Source organism: Felis catus, chromosome F1, assembly GCF_018350175.1.
Source record: "Felis catus isolate Fca126 chromosome F1, F.catus_Fca126_mat1.0, whole genome shotgun sequence".
Classification (NCBI taxonomy): domain Eukaryota; kingdom Metazoa; phylum Chordata; class Mammalia; order Carnivora; family Felidae; genus Felis; species Felis catus.
In genome coordinates, this window is record NC_058384.1 from 66,689,799 (window position 1) to 66,708,045 (window position 18,247).

Below are 18,247 nucleotides of genomic sequence, written 5' to 3' on the forward strand. Positions count from 1 at the left end.
TGTGCCGACAGCATGGAGACTGCTTGGGATTCTCTCTCTCTCTCTCTCTCTCTCTCTGCTCCTCCTCCATCTCGCACATATGCTCACTACCCCCCTCCTCTCAAAATAAATAAATAAAACTTAAAAAGAAAACATAGGTACGAGTCTTCACGACCTTGGATTAGGCAACGTTTTCTTAGGTAAAACACCAGAAGTAGAAACAGCGAAAAACATAAAATAAAATAAATTGAACTTCATCCAAATTCAAAACCTTCGTGCATCAAAGAACACTGTCAAGAAAGTGAAAAGACAGCCCGCAGAATGGAGAAAATACTTGCAACTCGTATGTCCAGGAAGGGCCTAGTACCAGACCGTGTAAAGGACTCTCAAAACTTAATAGTAAAAAAGACAACGTGAGCGCCTTTAAAAGTTGGGCAAAGATTTGAATAGACAGTCAGTAAAGAAAACGTAGAGATGGCCAATAAGCTCGTGAAAAGACGCTCCACATCATCCGTCGTTAGGGTGACGCGATCAAAGCCCCACAGCTCTGCTCCGCACCCATTAGGGTGGTTAGAGCCAGAATAACAGAAAGTAACAGTTGTTGGTGGCAGTAGCCTGTGTATTTTGTCTGCGTGCTCGTTATGCTCATCTGTTCCCACCATTGCGGGGGGGATGTGCAGGCACGCAGCCGCTGTGGAAAACGGCTTGGCAATTCTTCCAGATCCTAAGCGCAGAGGATCACAGATGCATCGATTCCACTCCCGGGTACAACCCGAGAGGACTGAAAACACACATCCGGGCAGAAACCTGTACGCGAACGTTCTTCGTACCATTGGTCATAACGGCCCCAAAGTGGAAACAAGCCAAAAGTCGTTGGTAAACGGAGGTGGTCTGTCCGTACAGTGGGATGGCTCTCGGCCATAACAAGGTCGGACACACGCTGCACAGCACGGGGACCCCGAACGCGTGTTGCTCGTGAGAGAGCCAGGCACAGAAGGCCACAGGCTGTAGGATGACATTTACGTGCAAGTCCCAAATAGGGAAGTCTGTAAAGAGAGAAAGTAAATTAGTGGTTTCGGGGGTGGAGGAGGGGAGAAGTTGAGAGTGACCGCCGTCCTGTCGGGTGGTAGCCGCGTTCGGGAGTTACACGGCGACTTGTATGCTCTGCGAAGGCGCTCCAGGCCACTGAATTGGGCACTTTAAAACGGTGAGGGTTACGTTACGTGAATCACGTGTCGACAGCTTTTACAATGGTTTTTGAGGGCACAGAAGCCCAAAAGAAGGAATAATCATGCCGTAATCAGAGCAGGCTTCCTGAGGTGGCCCTTGAGTTTGGGTTCGGTCTGTTTCACTCTGGAACGTACTTTGGGCCTAGAATTCCGTCTGAGCTTGGGGTTTATTCTGAAGACCGTGGGATTGGTCAGGGTTTTGAACAGGGGAGTGATCACACCTCCAGACCGGCAGTCTCCACGGAGATGCGTGTTCCGTGCGTGGACACACCAGAAGGCCACGGGGGGCCACGGGGACATCTCAGAGGCAGAGGAGCGGGGCGGGTCCAGGGGCAGGAAATGAAGGTCAGCTTCGGTTGACCGTGCGACGTTCAGATAAAAAGGCCGTGGACCCGGCCGGTGGACGTGACAGGGTTGAGCCTCAAGGGAGAAGGCAGGGTTGGGACAGAGGTTCAGGCATCCTCAGCCCAAGCTGGTAGTTGAAAGTGGGGACCGGGTGGTGTCACCCAGGGTGCCGGGGCCAGAGGAGGAGCGCGCGCAGGGGTAGAACATGATGATCCGGTGCTCTTACCGCACACGCACCCGCCCGTAACATCGCTGCTATGGTTGCTGTTACATTCAGATTTCAATTATCTGTCCTCCTCCCTGCGGGACTGAGTTCCTTAAAGGCCAGGGCCACGCCACGTGTCCCTGCACATGCGTGTCCTGCACTGGCATGGCTGGCACGCAAGGCGGGGCGGAGACCAGGCGAGGCCGCGGGCAGCTGTGAGGGAGGGTGGGGGGCACCGGGGCGGCTGTCCGAGGAGGGGGCGCTGGAGAGGTGACGGCTGGGGCCAGGCCTCTGGCTTTGGCCTTGGGTCATCGGGCTCCTTGGAGGAGTAGCAGTCAGATCATTTGCGGGCAGCAGGGTCTGGCCCCGGGGGTGGACCCGTGTCTGGAGATGTGTCCGTGGATGGAGGGTGAAAGGGCTGAGGGTAGTCATAACTGACGGAAGGGCTCGTGTGCTCGCAGGATGGGGGGAAGGAGCCACTGGCGGGGAGCCCGAGGGCATGAGCGGCGTCTCAGCAGAGTCCGGGGAGCTGGAAGCAGGGCTTCTCCAAGGGCCGGGCCCGGGATGTGATGTCGTGTGCTGGGCGGCTCGGACGGGATGGAACGAGAAGTGGGGGGGTGTAAAATGCGGTTGGCAGGTGGCAGGGGGGCCTCAGATGAGCTTCGAGAACGTGTGCACCCACCATCTTGTTTAATTGCGAGCCAACACTTCCTTCCGGAGTGAAATTACAGTAGCTGCTCCCGCTGAGTCCTCATGGACGCGATGGCGTTCAGGTGTCCCAGCTGTCCCCGTTTTATCCGCGAGGACCCGGTCCAGCTTGCGGGTCTACGCAGCTAGTGAGCACGGGTGGCAGAGTTCAAGTCCAGCCTCCCCGAGCGCACAGCCCAGGCTGTAAGCGCGCCGGGTGAGCGTCCAGCCGGGCACGCACATCCGGCTGCTCCACGGGGACGCTGTGCATCCGCCCCTGGAGCAGGAGAGGGAGAGACTGCCGGGCCTTCCTGCCGTCCCTCTCCAGCATCGCCTGTGCCCTCACCGCCTCCACACCTCTCCCTCCTCCTAACGTGCATCTCCCGAAGGCAGAGAGCTCCCGTCTCTTCTCTTTGTTGTGGGGTGACTCCCCGTTCCCTGCCCCCGTGAGTTGTCTGTCCTCCACTAACCACCTTCTGCCTTCCCCCGTCACCCTCGCCCATCCCCAGCGGATCTGCGAGGTGTACAGCCGGAACCCCGCCAGCCCGCTGGAAGAACAGATGGAGGGCGCCCGGAGGCGCGTCACTCAGTTACAGCGGAAGATCCAGCAGGAGACGGGTGGCTCGGCGGTGAGTGACGCAGGCTGGGCTCCAGGCGGGTGCCGCGCAGACGGCCCGGGGGGCAGAGCGCGGAGAGCCCGGATGGGCTTCTGGAGCTGTGCAGGACCCGGGGCTGACCAGTAAGCGTCCAGGACTCTACAGGGAACAGAGGGCAGCAATTCTTTCTTTAGCGCCAAAGGGCCCCTTCCTGCCCCCGATGAACCTGCGACGGAAGGAAACGCACGAACTAAGTCGGGCCCTTGGCTTCAGTCTCCCTGTCACCTGCTCCCCAGTGCTGTCCTTGGAGCTGACGGCTGTCCCTGAGCGATCTCACACGGCGCACGTCTGGAGGCTCCTTTCAGCCCCCGTCCCAGCACTTTGCACGTCAGCCCAAGTGAGGGACCCACAGCGCTGACCGTTTTGCGTAAACGGAGTTTCCAGAGAGGAGTGTCCTTACCTGTCCTAGTCAAGGGCTTTGTTATTAGCATCCGTCTGAATCTCCATCAGGCCTTAACTCTTTGGGTAAATAAGAAGGAACCCGCCAGAAACTTTAAGATCTCCAAGGATAGTTTTGCCAAAGCTGGTAGAACTTGTTGGAGGATGACCTTCTTTCTTCTTTAGAGCATCCAGATCAAAATGTCTGGGAACCGCAGGCTAGTCAAATTTGAACCGTTGTGTCTTCTGAAGGACAGTCAGTGTCGCATGGCTGGTAGGAGCTCCGGTTCTGTGCTCGCCTTCTGTAAGACTTGGGCAGGCTCCGTACTTCCCAGGAGGCTCGGTGTCTTTGTCTGTAGAACGGAGGTCACAGCAGGGCCTGCTGGAGCGGGGCGGTATTGCGGGAGAGAAGCGTGCCCCTGCCGCTGTCCACACCCGTGTGCTCTGCGGGGTGGTGGGTCGGGTCGCCAGCCCCGGCGTCAGTTTTCCTGCTGCGTAGCTTGGCCACGTCACGTGAGGTCTCTGGGCTCCTCGGTTATGGCAGAGAGCTGTCCCTGCCTCGGGCTTCCCGAAAGCCTAGACGAGATCTAGAAGGGCGGGCTTCCCGAGCAGCCGAGCTCTATCACCATAGTCCCATCCCCCCAGCCCCGTCCTGTCTGTCGGTCAGCGGCAGTTAGAGGCCAGCCCTCCTCCGCTGCCCTCAGTCACCAGCTTTCCTGGCGGGAAGCTCCTTCTGCGTCCAGCCCAACCGAGGCAGTAGATGCTTTGAGGTCCGGGGTGGCAAATCCGTGGGTTTGAAGAATTTCTCCCCTTCCACCATCCTCCCGGCTACCCACGATGCAATGGCTCCCCAGTCTGGGCATTTTTAAGGCAACAAATCAGAAGCAGCCGCTCGCTGCGGCAGATACTGTCTGCGGAGATGAGGGGAGGGGTGGCTGGAGGAGGGAACAAGTAGGAGAGAGGCTTGCAGAACTCGCCACCCTCGGCACCTTTGTTTTTTAGGACCTGCTGTCCCTGTACGGTGACACCGGCCAGAGGTCGTCAGAAGGTAAGTCGGCCCAGCTCTCCATACTCTGGTCCGGGTTCCTTACTCACTGTCCCCTCCCCCTGGGGCAGGTTCAGGAAAGACTGACTGGAGGCCCTGCTCCGGGCACAAGCATAGGGAGAGAAAACGACATCCACGCACAGGGGCAGCGGGGGCGGCTCGGTCGGTAGACGGGAGTGCGTGACCGCAGCACCGACGGCTGCGGACCAGAGAGGAACTGTGACAGAGGAACAGCAGTCAGGCCGTTGGGAGGCCACACTGGGGTTGGGGGCAAGACTCTCGGTGATCTGGCGCAGCAGAGTCTCATTCCGGGACTGACGTGGCCCGGGCACAGGCACACTGGTGGGTGAGAGCCGGGTGTAGAGCATCTGACCTGAGGGAAACCCGGAAAGGAGGGAAGGTGGCACTTCGCCCCCCTACCCTGCCCACGGGCCCCCCAGGCCACGATGCCACCTTCCGTGTCATCTGTCTCCTTCCCAGGCCGGCTCTCTCTGGATTCCCAGGAGGGGGACAGCGGCTTGGACTCTGGGGCAGAGCGCTTCCCCTCCCTCGGCGAGGTGAGTGCCCACAGGGGGCCAGCCCCGTCTGAAACCACCGTCGGCGTCCGCTCTCCGGGCACCCACAGGTCCTGCCGTCTGTGCGCGCTCCCGGCTCCAAGGGTTCTCGTCGCTGTGCTCTGGGCACGGAAGGGGCTGCACGTGCGCCCTGCGTGCGGGGCTGTCGGAGCCGCCTTCCGTTCCGTAAAGAATCGGCGGAGGAAGGCGGACGACGTGTGGGGAGCCTCTGGGCGTGAGGGAGCAGAGCCTGTCCGCGAAAACCGCGGCCTGACCGCACACACGGGTCTCCCTCTCAGGTGGACACCCCGAGCCGGCCGAGGCAGAGCGGCGTCCCCTCTCTCTTTCACAGACCTCACTGTCCTTGAACAGCTCATCTTTTCTGCAGCGGTCAGAAGACTTTCGGGTTCTGGCCCAGCGTTACCTCCCAGCTGTTCTCTATTTGCATATGTAAATTGCAGAAATAAACTTGCAAGCTGAAAGTGCAAGTGAACGGAAGAAGTAATCACGATGTCTGTAAGATAGCTGCTGAGCCAGGTTAATTAACACACTTGCACCGTAATTCTAAGTAATAGTTGGAATTGTATTAGCGTGTCCTTACAGGACCCAGGATGCGTTCCAGGTATCCTGAGGGCCGGGTGTCAGAGAGGCGACCTGGCTTAGAGAGGAAGGCTGTGCGCTGGGTTGACCTCAGGGAATACCCATGGCCGGGTCCCCACCTTCGGCAAATCTCATGACCTTCCCGAGTCTCGATTTCCTTATGTGAGAAGCGGAGGGGTGGTAGTATCTGCCTCAAAGGACGGTTGTGAGCATCGAGCCCGGCGCGCCTAACGCGGGCCCAGAGTCGTGGCGGGCGCGGAGGAAGCACTGGGGAGTGCGCGTGCGCCACCGGGCATGAGCCTCACCACACGAGCGGAGCGTGAGTTTCCGGGTGGGCTCTCTGTTCCTCTAGGTGCTGAAGAATCGGAACTCGGCACTGTCGGACCCTGGGCTGGACAGTCCCCGAACCTCCCCTGTGATCGTGGCCAGGGTGGCCCAGCACCATCGGCGGCAGGGCTCAGACGCACCAGTGCCCGGCGCCAGCGACCAGGTGAGGGGTCCAGAGCCCCCTGCGGCTCTCCCTCCCCTCCTCCCCTCCTTCCCTCCTTCAGAACCACATTCCAGTGCGTGGCCTGGACCCCTCTGGCCACACCCGCTTCCTGATAGACTTTTGCCTAGAGAACAAGACGGAAGGACGAACGTGGCTTGAGTGGATGTCTGAACGCTGTCTCGGGCTGTGTGAAGACGCTGAATACGTGTGCAGGGAAGGGAAGGGACGCCCGAGGGACAGACAGCCGTCTGTGTACAGCAACAGATAGATTTGTGCAGTCTTTCTCCAGAACACTACTCCTCAGTTTTCTCTTTCTGCAGCAAAATCCTTTTTCTTACACAAAATCTTATTCTTATTTGGCACCCTGGTACCACAAACAGGCAAAAGCTCAGTTCCCCCGGGACCTGCGCCCGTCAGCGTCCCCCCTACCCCGGGGCAAGTCCTGTGGCCCCAGGGTCCTGAAAACCTGATTTGGAAGCGCTGCCCCCAAGAATAGAACCAGGAGGGGAGACCCGGGAAGAGGGTTCTGGGCTCAGCGCAGAAAGCTTGCCGAGGGTCTGGGCTGTCGAGGGCCCAGAAGTGGCCAGCCGCCATCCCTGGGGATCCTGGACCCCGAGGGATGCAGAGACCCAGGTGTTACAGGAGAGGAGGCAGCCCAGGATGTGTCTGAGAAATGCAGAGGCAGCTGCCCCCGCGTTCAGTCTGTCCGGGCCTCACGTTTTCATTTGTCAGCGAGCGCCACGCTGATCTCTGACGTACCTTCTGGGTCTCACGTTCTTTGACTGTCATTCTGAGCGAAGAGTCTGCAAATAGCAGGAGAGCAGGGTGAGTGAGTTTTTGAAAGGCGCTGTCAGGAAAAACCCCTTGAGCAAGTCGGGTGGGAGGGCATGTTAGGCCTGGAAGAAAGTGGGCAAAGTGGGCGTAAGTGGTCCAGACGGGCTCCAGAGCAGGGCCTGTGTTGGGGAATGCCTGGAAATGAGGCAGATTGAATTCAGTGGAAAACGTTGGTAGAAAAGCTTTGGAAGTTCATGGAACCTTCAGGAGAAAGCTTGTCCAGTGAAGCGTCTGACACGTCTGTGCAGAATGAACTCTCGTTGTACCTGACACGGACCACACACCAGTTAGGGGTTGGGCTTCTAGTAAAACAGGCGTGAGGAGGAAGGGGAGAACGCCATGCTCAGAAGTCTGGAATTTAGGCAGGTGGTGGAGGCCTGCCGTAGACCCTTGAGCCGGCTGGGGGAACGGTCAGCTCCGTCCCATCCTGCTCAAGGAGGCAGAGGTGGCTCCAAGCTGTCCTGTGACGGAGACCGGGCCACCGTGGGCGCCGTGCTGGACGTGGACATGGCCGCCGAAGGGACCAACAGAGCCCCAGGCCGCGGCGGCAGGAGCTGGCACTGCGTCCCAGGGTCTTTCGCAAACAGGAAGAGCGCCTTCTCTCACTTCCTGTCTCCGCATGCACATGCCCAGGCCTCCCCACCCAGAGGAACTTGACTCCGGGCGCTGGAGGCTGTGGTCTGCCCTCTGAGACCAGGGGAGGTGGGGAGATGCCAGCGCTCTCGCCAGACACACACGGTCCTCCTCACTGGTGCCATGCCGTCACCACACAGATGTGGTGTGGGGCCTGGATCCGTGTCCCCTGACCTCCCTGCATCTGGACTCTCTCCGCAGGGCACAGACCAAAGCCCAAAGCCTTTAATTATTGGCCCAGAGGAAGACTGTGACCCGGGTTATTTCAACAACGAGGTAACGGTTCCCTGACTCCCTGCTTTCGTCATTGTCGCACTGGCTGCTGTTGACTAGAAGCCGTTAGACCCACACCGGCCGTGAGGGGCCCAGGGTGGGCGCCGAAGCCTGCAGACCCGGGCGGCGGGGGAGGTGGGGCGAGGCCGCAGGCCATGCTGCTGTATCCTGCCTCTGCGCACCGCAGCCACGCCCATGCGTCTGCCTTCCAGAGCGACATCATATTCCAGGACCTCGAGAAGCTGAAGGCCCGGCCGGCCCACCTGGGGGTTTTCCTGCGGTACATCTTCTCTCAGGCGGACCCCAGCCCGCTGGTAAGTCCGATCCGTGGGCGCCGGCAGGCAGCTCGAGGACAGAGGCAAATAGGGAAGAAGGTGCGGGTCAGGCGGGAGGGACTGTGCCCCGCCAAGCACGTCCGGAGCGTAGGGAGGCGCGGGGAGAGGGAGGCCAGGGGAGCCGCCATCGTTCTCGGTCCGCTTGGGGGAGACGGTCATCCTGGAGTCGTGAACCCTGAGGACATGAGAGCCTGGCCTTGCAGACACGAGACCTTACCACAGGGAGGCTTAGCGGAGGGGCAAGGTGACAGAGATGACAGCGGGCTGTATGGGGAAGGGGCGCCCTGGGACAGGGCTCGGGGCCGGCGGCCTCAGCAGCTTCTCCCCTGCTGCTCAGCCGCTCGGAAGGGGATGGGCACGAGGGGGCGGTGTCGTGTCCCTCAGGAGGCACAGAGCACTGTTTGCCTTCGGGGCCAGGAGCACCGGTGTGTGGGGCCCACGTGCTGTGTCCCAGAGACTCCGGAGTGAAGTCCGGGCACATCACAGACAGAAGTAGAACACCGGCCCGTAGTACACAAGATACAGACCAGCACGAGGCAAAATGCCGAGTGTGGAGGACGCACAGATAGGGTGCCTGTGTTGCAAGCGGGTGGGCAGAACTCAGAGGGTTCTGAGACTCCAGGCCAGGGTTTCTCCGCCCCAGCGTGGTGGCGTTGAGCTGTAGGAGTTTTTGCTGGGGGGCCGTCCTGTGCATCTTCCCATCTCAGCTGCGCCACTAGGCTCTGCCCACGAGGTGCCCCAGCACCTCTCCAGGGAAGGGTCACAGGTGTCTCCAGGCACCGCCCGCTCATTGTCCCTTGGAGGCAAAATCACTCCTCCACGGAGGGGGGCCACTGAGAACCACCGCTCCAGCCCCCTTCTCTCTCCTCCTAGCTTTTTTACTTGTGTGCCGAAGTTTATCAGCAGACAAACCCCAAGGATTCCCGAAGCTTGGGAAAAGACATCTGGAATATTTTCTTAGAGAAAAACGCGGTAAGGCAGTCGTGGATTGAATTACAATTTTACTGTACTCCTGGGGGCCACTCGGAGCAGAGGAAAAATGAAGCCATACATTCAGGCTGGATGGAAACCGTTCTTCAGGGGAAGGTGGGGCTGACGGACGGCTCCTGGGTCCTGTTCCCGGCCCGGCTCTCAACCCTGAGCTCCTCTCCTGGCCCCTTTGTTCTGCGTGTGGCCAGGTAGAATGCACGTGGCCTCTCCAAACATTTGGAGAGAGAAGGAGCTGGTGCCAAACCCTGATTCCTGTCCCCTAGATCGGTGCTGGCTCCGTGTCTGGGCTCACTGACCTAGGGGCTCTCGTGCCCAGCCCGGAGCAGGGTTCCCGGGGAGGAGGCCGAGAGCGCGCGCCCGTGTGGACAGGGCCGGGCTGCAGCGGCACCTGCCTGCACAGGGCAATGCCTTACGGACTCTCCAGTGTGAGCGGCTACGCTGATGCCCAAACGACTTCAGTCTCTCAGTTCCAAAACATAAGCTCGCAGGATTCCTGAGACTGGGAGTAAAGTGTCCTTCTCAAGACTTCCACACCTGTTCCCTCTAGCGGGTCTGGAGGGGGGCGGCCGCTGCCGGCCGCACCCTGTGGGGGTTGCAGAACCGGCCTGTCCCCGCGGTCAGTCCCTCTGCTCTCCGCTCGCTGGGACACTCGGTAACCTGAGGGAGCAGAGACGGCCCAGTAAAGCTTGCTCCCTTGCTGCTGAGTCAGCAGCTGTGCGTCCCATGCACCCCATGTCCTTGAAGCAAAGTGGGAAGCCTACATGTGCCCCAGAAGGTGGCCCAGCTCGCCTTGTAGCTTCATGCTCGAGTGCAGGCTTACGAGGGGGCGGAGGAGAGGACGGTGGGCCGGGTGTCCGGGAAGGAGAGAAGGGGTGTTCCAGTCCTCCCTGCCACCGTGCGACGTCTCCCACGTACCCTGGGCTGTGGGCCTCACTGCCCCCGCCCCCACTCTTGTCTTTCCTAGCCACTGAGAGTGAAGGTCCCAGAGGTGTTGCAGACTGAAATCGGTAAGTCAGTTTACTGGCCAGCTGCTCTCGTCCTGGGCCGTGGGAGGCTGCAGAGCACAGAGGGCACATGGGCCCCATCCCTGGGAAGCCCTCCTCTAGGAGGGAAAGCAGGGGCGGTTCCCCCTGAGCGCCTCACGATGGCTGACGGGCTGCGCAACGGGACAGGCCCTGCCTGGGGAGCCCATCCCGGGAGTACGTGCCCCCGTCAGACCTGAGCTCGTTTCTGCCAGCCTTCCCCGGGACCTTCCTGGGCCCAGCGGGGCCATCTGTACGAAAGGGCAGTTGGACTTGAGGGATTCCTAAGCCTGGTCCATCACCGGAATCCCTGGGGGAATTCTTGAAACTCCAGAAACCGGGGCCTCACTCCATCCCACCTCGGGTCGGGATCTCTGGAGTATTTTTGTCTCTGTGAATTCCTCTCTGATGCTGCCGGCGTTTGGCCCGGTGAGGACCCTGCCGGCCAGTGATTGCTCTGTCCCCATCTCGTTCTCTAGTCGCGATAGGAGAGCTGAGGGAAGGCGGCATAAGAGGGTGTCAGCCTGAGAAGCGGGTCCCAGGCAGCTTTCTAGAGAACAGGCGTCCCACGCTGCCTTTGGAAAGCGTGCCTTGTGGCCTGAGGCCAGAGGGTAGAGTCCCTCGACCGCGTGAAGCTGCTGGGGGAGCGGGACCGACACCGTCCAGGTTCCGCTGGGGAGTCGGGGCTTCATGTGAAGTGCTTGCCTTTCTCGGCCTCGCGCCCTGGCCCGGTGGCCACGAAGAATGAGGGGTTTGCACTGTGGCATCAGAGGGCAGCCCCTGGGCCCCTGATCATAGACGGGGTTTCATTTGTCCACATGACAGAGCCTAGATCATCCAGAAAATGTTTTTGTGCTTGCCTTGGGACCTGGACAACAGGAGTCCAGTCCTGGATTCGGGAGTGGCCTGGTGGGTCCAGGACTCAGGGGGCTCAGCAGGCATGGCCCCCTCTCCCGACACCCCATTTCTCCTTCCCTGGGTTCCCACCAGACTCACGTCTGCGCAGCAGCGAGGACGTCCGCGCTGCCCTCCGGGAAGCCCAGGAGGCGGCCATGCCCGAGATCCAGGAGCAGATCCAGGACTACAGGTTGTGGGTCCCCCCCGCTCCCTCTGCGTCCTCACCCATCTGTCCCCTGTGACGAGCGTCTCTCGTGAGCGCATTTGCCTCGCTGTTTCCGGGCGTCTGTGAGCACGCGTGTGCGCCTGCTTTGTCTGTCTTAGAACGAAGCGCACCCTGGGGCTGGGCAGTCTGTACGGTGAGAATGACCTGCTGGACCTGGACGGCGACCCTCTCCGAGAACGCCAAGTGGCCGAGAAGCAGCTGGCTGCCCTGGGAGACATCCTGTGAGTGCACCACCACCCCACCCCCACCCCCACCCCCCACCCCCCCCCGCAACGCCACCCGGAAGTGCCGAACAAACGCGAGTGTCCTGTGCGTCTGCTCGCCGGCCTCTCCCCCCACGACGTCTGCCGGATCCTCCCCCCGGAAGGTGCGGAGGGCCCGGCTCACCTGCTGCCTTGCTCAGGCGAGACTGTCGGCATTTCACGGGGCCGCGGGACTCCGCGGCTCCCCCCGGAGCTTTCTGCTCCCCTTCCGAGCCCTCTTCCTGACCGTGCTGCCTCCTGTCTGTAGGGTCACAGGGACCCTGGCACGAGGGCCACACGTGGGCCCTCAGGAGGCAGACCGGCTGGCGGGCGGGAGGGTGAACGATTCTCAACTAATCATCTCAGTTGGGCGTCAGAAGACCGGCCTGACTAACCTGGTCAGGAACTTCGGCTCAGCTGCGGTGGCCGTGCCTCTCCTGTCCCGTCTTCCCAGCGCCACCCGCGTGACTTTGTGGGGACACATCAGACTTAGGGGCTTCTCCACTCAGTGCTCTGGGACCCTGGTCTCAGCTATAAAATGACAAAAGGTGGACGAGACTGTCTCCGGAGTCTCTGTTCACGCTGCCATTCGATGCAGCAACACGTGCGGAGTTCGTTCTGGGCTCTCGGGACGTGTTAGTGACCAAAACAACAGTTTCTGTGGTGCTCACGTCATAGGGGGAAGAGAGAGCAATGTGCAAGAAATAAGGAAGGCCTGTAACGCGTTGGAGACAACGAGGGGGACAGAGCAGGCTGGCGGAAGGGGTCGGGCGCACCAGAGCCAGCGGGTGACGGTTTTAAATAGGGCGGCCAGGGCGAGCCTCCCCTCCCCCCCCCCCAGTAACATTTAAGCAACTGAAGAAAGTGGGACCGTCATCCTTGAAGACCGCTGGGGGGAAGAGGCAGGGCAAAGTAGGCACGTGCTTGACGTGTGGGGAGCAGCGGAGACCAGAGCAGATAGAGAAGGTGGGTGCTGAAGTCAGAGAGGTGACGGGAGGGCAGCCGCAGAGCCTGAGGACGGTTGTGCGGCCTCTGGTTTTCCCTGTCCGTGGCAGGGAGGGGCCGCACGGGAACCCACGCGGTGGGGCTTGGACCGGGCAGGGCTGGGGCACGCGGTGAGACGCGGTCGGTGTCCCACGTGTATCCTAACAGTAGAGCAAATGGGCATCTCCTAAAAACTGAGTGTGGGTCGGGGAAGACCCCACGGTTTGTGCCTACACGGCAGAAAGGACGAGGTGCCATCAGCCGGGATCAGGGCGGCTGTGTGGGGGGCAGTCTGAGGTGGGCACGTTGAGTCTGAGGTCCGTGTTAGACGTCACCCTGGAGGTGCGGCCGCAGGCTAAGTCTGGCAGAGGAGAGACAGGACTGCAGACATCACACAGGGGCGTATTCCTGGGAATAACCCCCTGACCTTCAGCCAAGCCCTGGATCTTTGTGGGCCTCAGTTTCCCTGGCCTGTTACAGTGGGCACCCCGCTCGGGGTGGTCTCTATGGGAAGCTTCAGCCTCACTGACGGAGATCTAACACCTCCTCACCGGGAGCTTTGAGATCTCGATCAGCTTGTGAATAGCTTAGAATAGCGCCTGGCCCATCGTGCCCCCTCAGCTGGCCGTTGCTGCCTCCACCGCCGTGTGGGACGGTCTCTCTGGGTCGGCTCTCGAGGGGCCACCCGCCCTCCTCCAGCTCTGCGTCAGCCCAGCCCTTCGGTCGAGTTTGGCTGGGCGAGGACGGGCCCCTTCCTCCATGATCACGTCACAGTGCTGGCCACGTCCCCCTTCAGCGGGAAGGACCTCTCAGTCCCTGTGCCGAGGCCCCCAAGGGGGTGAGCGCTCTCGCCTCCCGAGCCCCACGTGGGCTCAGAGCTGAGACCGGAGTCGAGGTCTGGCCTCCCCGCCCCCACCGCCCCCGTCCTCCGTGTCTGCGCGGCCAACGCGCCTGTGCCGTACGTGCACGTCATGGCTCCTTCCTTTTGTTCCAGGTCCAAGTACGAGGAGGACAGGAGGTGAGTGAGCGTGCGGTGCGTTTGCCATCCTTCTGGGCACAGGGCGCCCTGAGCATCGAGGTCACAGTGTGTCCAGCCACGGCCCCGGGTGTCGCATAACCGTAACAGCGGCTCGTGAGGTCCAGGCCCCTGCCGCTTGGGGCCGCCGCCTGGGGCAAGGGTCTGCCCTCACCCCACCGTGCACATAGCCGGCCTCCCCACCTCCGCCTTAGCTCTGCGTCTCCCTCAGGCTTTCACCTCTGAGCCACCGTGAAGTGCTGGTGACAGGACCGGCCTGCGTCAGCAGCCCTTGTCGGGGGGCCGGGGCGCGATGCCTCTCCTCTCTGGCACAGGTTATGGGGTTTCCGCAGCCGGTATGCGTGTCCGCTCCTCAAGCAGCCAGCGTCGAAGAGTGTGCGCACGCTTGAGCCGGAGGAAGGCAGGCCAGGGCGGTTGTGGAGGAGGGGCCGGAGCCCCTGCTGCACCGAGTGCCCAGAGGGCCCGACCTGCCTCCTGAATCCAGGGCCAGATCCGCTTCCAGACACAGCTCTGGACGGTTCCACGTGTGGCCCGTGGCGGCTCCGTTGCATCTCTCTCTTGGTGCCAGGGCTGGGAAGGTGGTGAAGGCAGAGGCAAGCCGGCATTTCTCCCCTTTTCCCTGCCACCCCGCCGCACGTGGATGCCCGAGGACCGTGGCCGTGGGCCTCAGTCGGTTCCAGGCCTGCCGGCTTGTTGGCTTACGTTGTAGGGACCGGCCACATCCTGCTGCTGGCCGCTCTCCCCCCTTCAGGAAGAGTTCCACTTAGGGAGAGAATTAGGTCTCTCCCAGGACTCCTGCTAGCCAAGAGTCCTTCTGTGCCCCCCCTTGAGAATTCCAGGGCTCCTTCCAAACACCCTGACCCAGAACTCTCCCTTTGTCACCCCCCCGGGTGGTAGTTTGGAGATTGTTCGGAGCGGGGTTCCGGCCCTTCCGCCTGTTGGCGGGCACAGCTCGAGCTTTCTGACCGACCATCTGCTTCCCGTCTCACAGCGCCCCCATGGACTTCGCCCTCAATACCTACATGAGCCACGCCGGGCTCCGTCTTCGAGAGGCACGGCCTTCCGGCGCAGCCGAAAAGGCTCAGGCAGCTCCTGACAAGGACAAGTGGCTGCCCTTCTTCCCAAAGACCAAGAAGGTGACAGAACTACCTGGACAAGAGTCCTCTGGTGCGGGTCTCTGCATGAGGCCAACCCGGGAAAGCCACTCATGACTCACGACTGCGCCTGACCCTCGCTGCCTTTGCGTGGGGAGTCCGTGAGAACCCACAGACGAGCTCAAACCCGGCCCAGGCGCACGTGTGCTGGTTCGGGAGCAAGCAGGAGTCTGCTTTGCAGTTAGCCGTTCAGGGCGGGTCTGGGGGGCAGTGGCGGGGATGAGTGGCTAAGTCTGGGGATTGGGACCTTCTCCAAAGCTGGTGTCTCCTGTCCCAGCAGAGCAGCAATTCCAAGAAAGACAAGGAAGCCTTGGAGGACAAGAGGCGAAACCCTATCCTCAAGTACATCGGGAAGCCCAAAGGCTCTTCGCAGAGCAGTGAGTACACGGTGGGGGGGGGGGGGGGGGGGGGGCAGTGGCCTCGGGCAGGGGCGGCAGCCCCGTCACCGACCGGGCCGCTGGCAGAGGGTGTTCCCTGTCCCGGCAGCCGCACGCCCACCCGCCCTCTGAGACCACAGCTCCCGCTCAGTGCTGCTCATTGTCCCCTTGCCACACCGCGTGCAGGCTCCTCGAGGTGCAGATGACGCTTCCGAGCCAAGGAGGCCATGCCGGTCCCCGGGCCTTAGTCTAGGAGCTCAGGGCAGTTATAGCTACCGAGCAGCCACGCGGAGGAATATTCCCGCCTGGCAAGGCCGCCCTGTTGACAGTAAATGCTCCCTTCACCTTCACCAGTGGGCTCCGTCTGTGCCCCTGAGGTGTGTTGGGAGCAATTGTGGGCCCTCGATGGGAAGTCTGACTTACTGCTAAGCAGAACTAGATGTGGAGTGGGAGGTGGGGGGCCCAGCGACACCCCCGATGCTGCCACTCACCTGAAACTCGGTTAAGCCTGTCGCCAGTCTGGAACTTCCTGCTGGCCTCCCGGTCGGCGTCTTCAGACCCCAGTGTTAGTCTGGGGAGTCTGGGAAGGGCTGTGGGGTGGGTGGGCCGGTGGCCTTTTCTGACATTGCTGCCTGGGGGCTGCGGAAGGGGGGACTCTTCTAGATCAGACCTGATTTTTGCCATTCGTTTTTCATTTTCCAGCTTGGTGTAAGTTTTGTTTTGACTCTGGAGACGTTAATTTGACTTTTCATGGTTTACTTTTGTTTTTGTTTGTTTTCTTTTAGCATTTCATATTCCCTTGTCCCCTGTGGAAGGTAAAAGGACCATTTTCTGTGGGTTTTTCTTTGCATTAGCTTTGAGTTTCCATCTCTCTAGTCTGTCCGCCTGTCCTTTTTCCCCGTCCCCCGTCCCGTCACTCCGTCGCTGTCTTCCGTGTGCCTCCCTCCTGCTCCCGCTGCCTCCACAGGGGGCCGCTCCTGGCGGTGTCACGGAGGCCAGCCTCCCCGCCCTCGGCCCCGCCCTGTCCCTGTCTCACATCTCAGGGAACGGGCTCCGAAGGTCCAGGGCTCCGTGTACACGAGGGAGGCCTTCACACATTAAAACGTCCTGCACGAGCTTCTCAGGTTTTTGTCTCGACTGAAATAACAAAAATTCTCATTTTTGAGAGTTATGTGGGGTTTCTTTCATAAACAGTGGGTCTCTAACAGTTCTTCTTGGGGGCCTTTCACCGTCCGTCACCTGCTCTGCCTCAGCCCTTGAGCATGGCGCGTCCACCACTCCTGACTTAACATGGACGGTGTGGCGTCACCGCGGCGGTTGAAGAGAGTGACCCCTGCTGTGTGTTAGAGGGCCTGGTGCCGTCGGGGGTCTGTGCGCTGAAAACGAACACGTCATATACATTAACCCAGAGAGGCTGAGAACCTGCAGTTGGGCAAACTCATTTCTCATCAGTGAGGCTCCCACGAGTACAGTCACGTGATTAATGTGGTCAAGGCTCTGCTGCGAATCTGTGCAGAGAGAGAGCAGTGCAGTGAAATCAGGAAATTGTTCAGTGGCTAGAATTCATTTTATGTGAAGTGACAATTAAAAATAACGATTTTCAAAATTATTTCAAAGTTACTAAATTCCTAGACTCGTGCTACTTTATTGATTTTTTTTTTTTAATGTTTATTTATTTTCGAGAGAGAGGCAGAGACAGAGCGTGAGCAGGGGTGGGGCAGAGAGAGAGGGAGACAGAATCCGAAGCAGGCTCCAGACTTCGACGCAGGGGGCTCGAACCCACGAACCGTGAAATTATGACCTGAGCCGAAGTCGGACACCCAACCGACTGGGCCACCCAGGCACCCCTCCTTATGGTACTTAAAAAAAAAAAAAAAAGGTTTTAAGTTTTGAGAAAAGGCATATAAAACAATGGAAAAATAAAAGAATGGCCTTGGGACCCAGGCCCTTAGATCTTAACACACACTTCCTCCCGTCCACACTGCCCCAGTGGAGGCAGGAGGAAGCAGCAGCTTCGAGGGGCCGGGAGCCCAAGGACAGGGTAAGGGGCCTGGGTGTTCACCAGGGCTGAGGTCGGTCTTTCCATTGTAATCTGATGATTTGGTGTGGCCTTGGTTCTCAAGTTCCCAGGACATCAGCAAAGCCTGTGTCCGTGTCTTTAGCCCCCAGAGGTGGAGGAAGGGTCAGCACTGAGTGACCGTTAGAGTCATCAGCTGTTGCCCCCGTTTAACAGCGACCATAACTGACTTAATAACATGGAATGTACTTACCCTTCCATTTCATGGTCGTCCAGAGAATGGAGGAAGGAGAACAGGGGACACCAGTGAAAACTGTGCTCATTTAAAAAATTGCGTTCCTTTCTGCCTTTCTCCCCCCATTACACTGACTTTCCTCAGTTGTGCCGCCTCTCAGAGCAATCCCCGTTTGTCGTCACAGGGTGAACTATACCCCGAGCACAGGCGACACACAGGGGAGGGAGCAGTGGGCTCAGCCCGGCGGCCTCCTGTTACAGGGTATTCCCAGGCCCCCGTGCCGTCACCCAGCAGGGCCGCTCAGGCCCCAGTCCCCAGAGTGGGCGTGATGCTAACAGCCCCTGCTCCTGACACGGCCTCCTGTTACGCGTCTCTGGAAAACTGTTACCCCGGCCACCTGCCTAAATGATACGAAGTTTGAAGAGACCGGCTGGATGTTGTTTGCTCTGGCCTGGAAACTTTCTCATGAAACCTGAGTTTAGAGACTTAGGGAGATTTGTGGGTTTGCACGGGTGGGACTCTGGCTAGTGGGGGTAGGATCAGGGCCTCGCCTGCCTCCCTGCCCACCCCCAGCCTTCCTGCTGGTCTCTGGCAGATCGGCCTCTGAAGCCCAGCTCTGGGCTGATGTCACCTGCATCTCTGAGGAGGAACCTTCTGCGGGTATCCCCTGAGCCTCGTGACTTTCATACCTGCTCTCTCTGTTTCTTTGAACGAGAACAGCCTTCTTTTGTCTTAGCTTTGAAGAGGGGCTGGAATTTGAATGCCAGAGAGTGACCCCTTTTCTCTGTTCTCCCTAAGACCACCCCCACTCACTGATAATAAAG

General features: G+C 60.0%; 1 protein-coding gene across 11 annotated transcripts in view; it reads left to right on the forward strand.

The window, feature by feature from the left end:
* The window catches only part of ARHGEF11 (Rho guanine nucleotide exchange factor 11), an 87,013-nt gene that overhangs the window by 54,887 nt on the left and 13,879 nt on the right, over nucleotides 1–18,247 (forward strand). For 6 of the 11 annotated variants that reach the window (XM_023247568.2, XM_023247561.2, XM_023247563.2 and 3 more), the window contains 14 exons: nucleotides 2,955–3,074; nucleotides 4,482–4,527; nucleotides 5,005–5,081; nucleotides 6,031–6,168; nucleotides 7,837–7,911; nucleotides 8,121–8,222; nucleotides 9,117–9,215; nucleotides 10,198–10,240; nucleotides 11,246–11,342; nucleotides 11,477–11,599; nucleotides 13,599–13,622; nucleotides 14,632–14,776; nucleotides 15,072–15,171; nucleotides 15,957–15,986. In XM_023247568.2, coding sequence (XP_023103336.2) covers nucleotides 2,955–3,074; nucleotides 4,482–4,527; nucleotides 5,005–5,081; nucleotides 6,031–6,168; nucleotides 7,837–7,911; nucleotides 8,121–8,222; nucleotides 9,117–9,215; nucleotides 10,198–10,240; nucleotides 11,246–11,342; nucleotides 11,477–11,599; nucleotides 13,599–13,622; nucleotides 14,632–14,776; nucleotides 15,072–15,171; nucleotides 15,957–15,986 — 1,219 coding nt within the window. The remainder of the gene's footprint in view (nucleotides 1–2,954; nucleotides 3,075–4,481; nucleotides 4,528–5,004; nucleotides 5,082–6,030; nucleotides 6,169–7,836; nucleotides 7,912–8,120; nucleotides 8,223–9,116; nucleotides 9,216–10,197; nucleotides 10,241–11,245; nucleotides 11,343–11,476; nucleotides 11,600–13,598; nucleotides 13,623–14,631; nucleotides 14,777–15,071; nucleotides 15,172–15,956; nucleotides 15,987–18,247) is intronic. The other 5 variants (XM_023247562.2, XM_023247564.2, XM_023247567.2 and 2 more) reach the window with 3 other exon arrangements.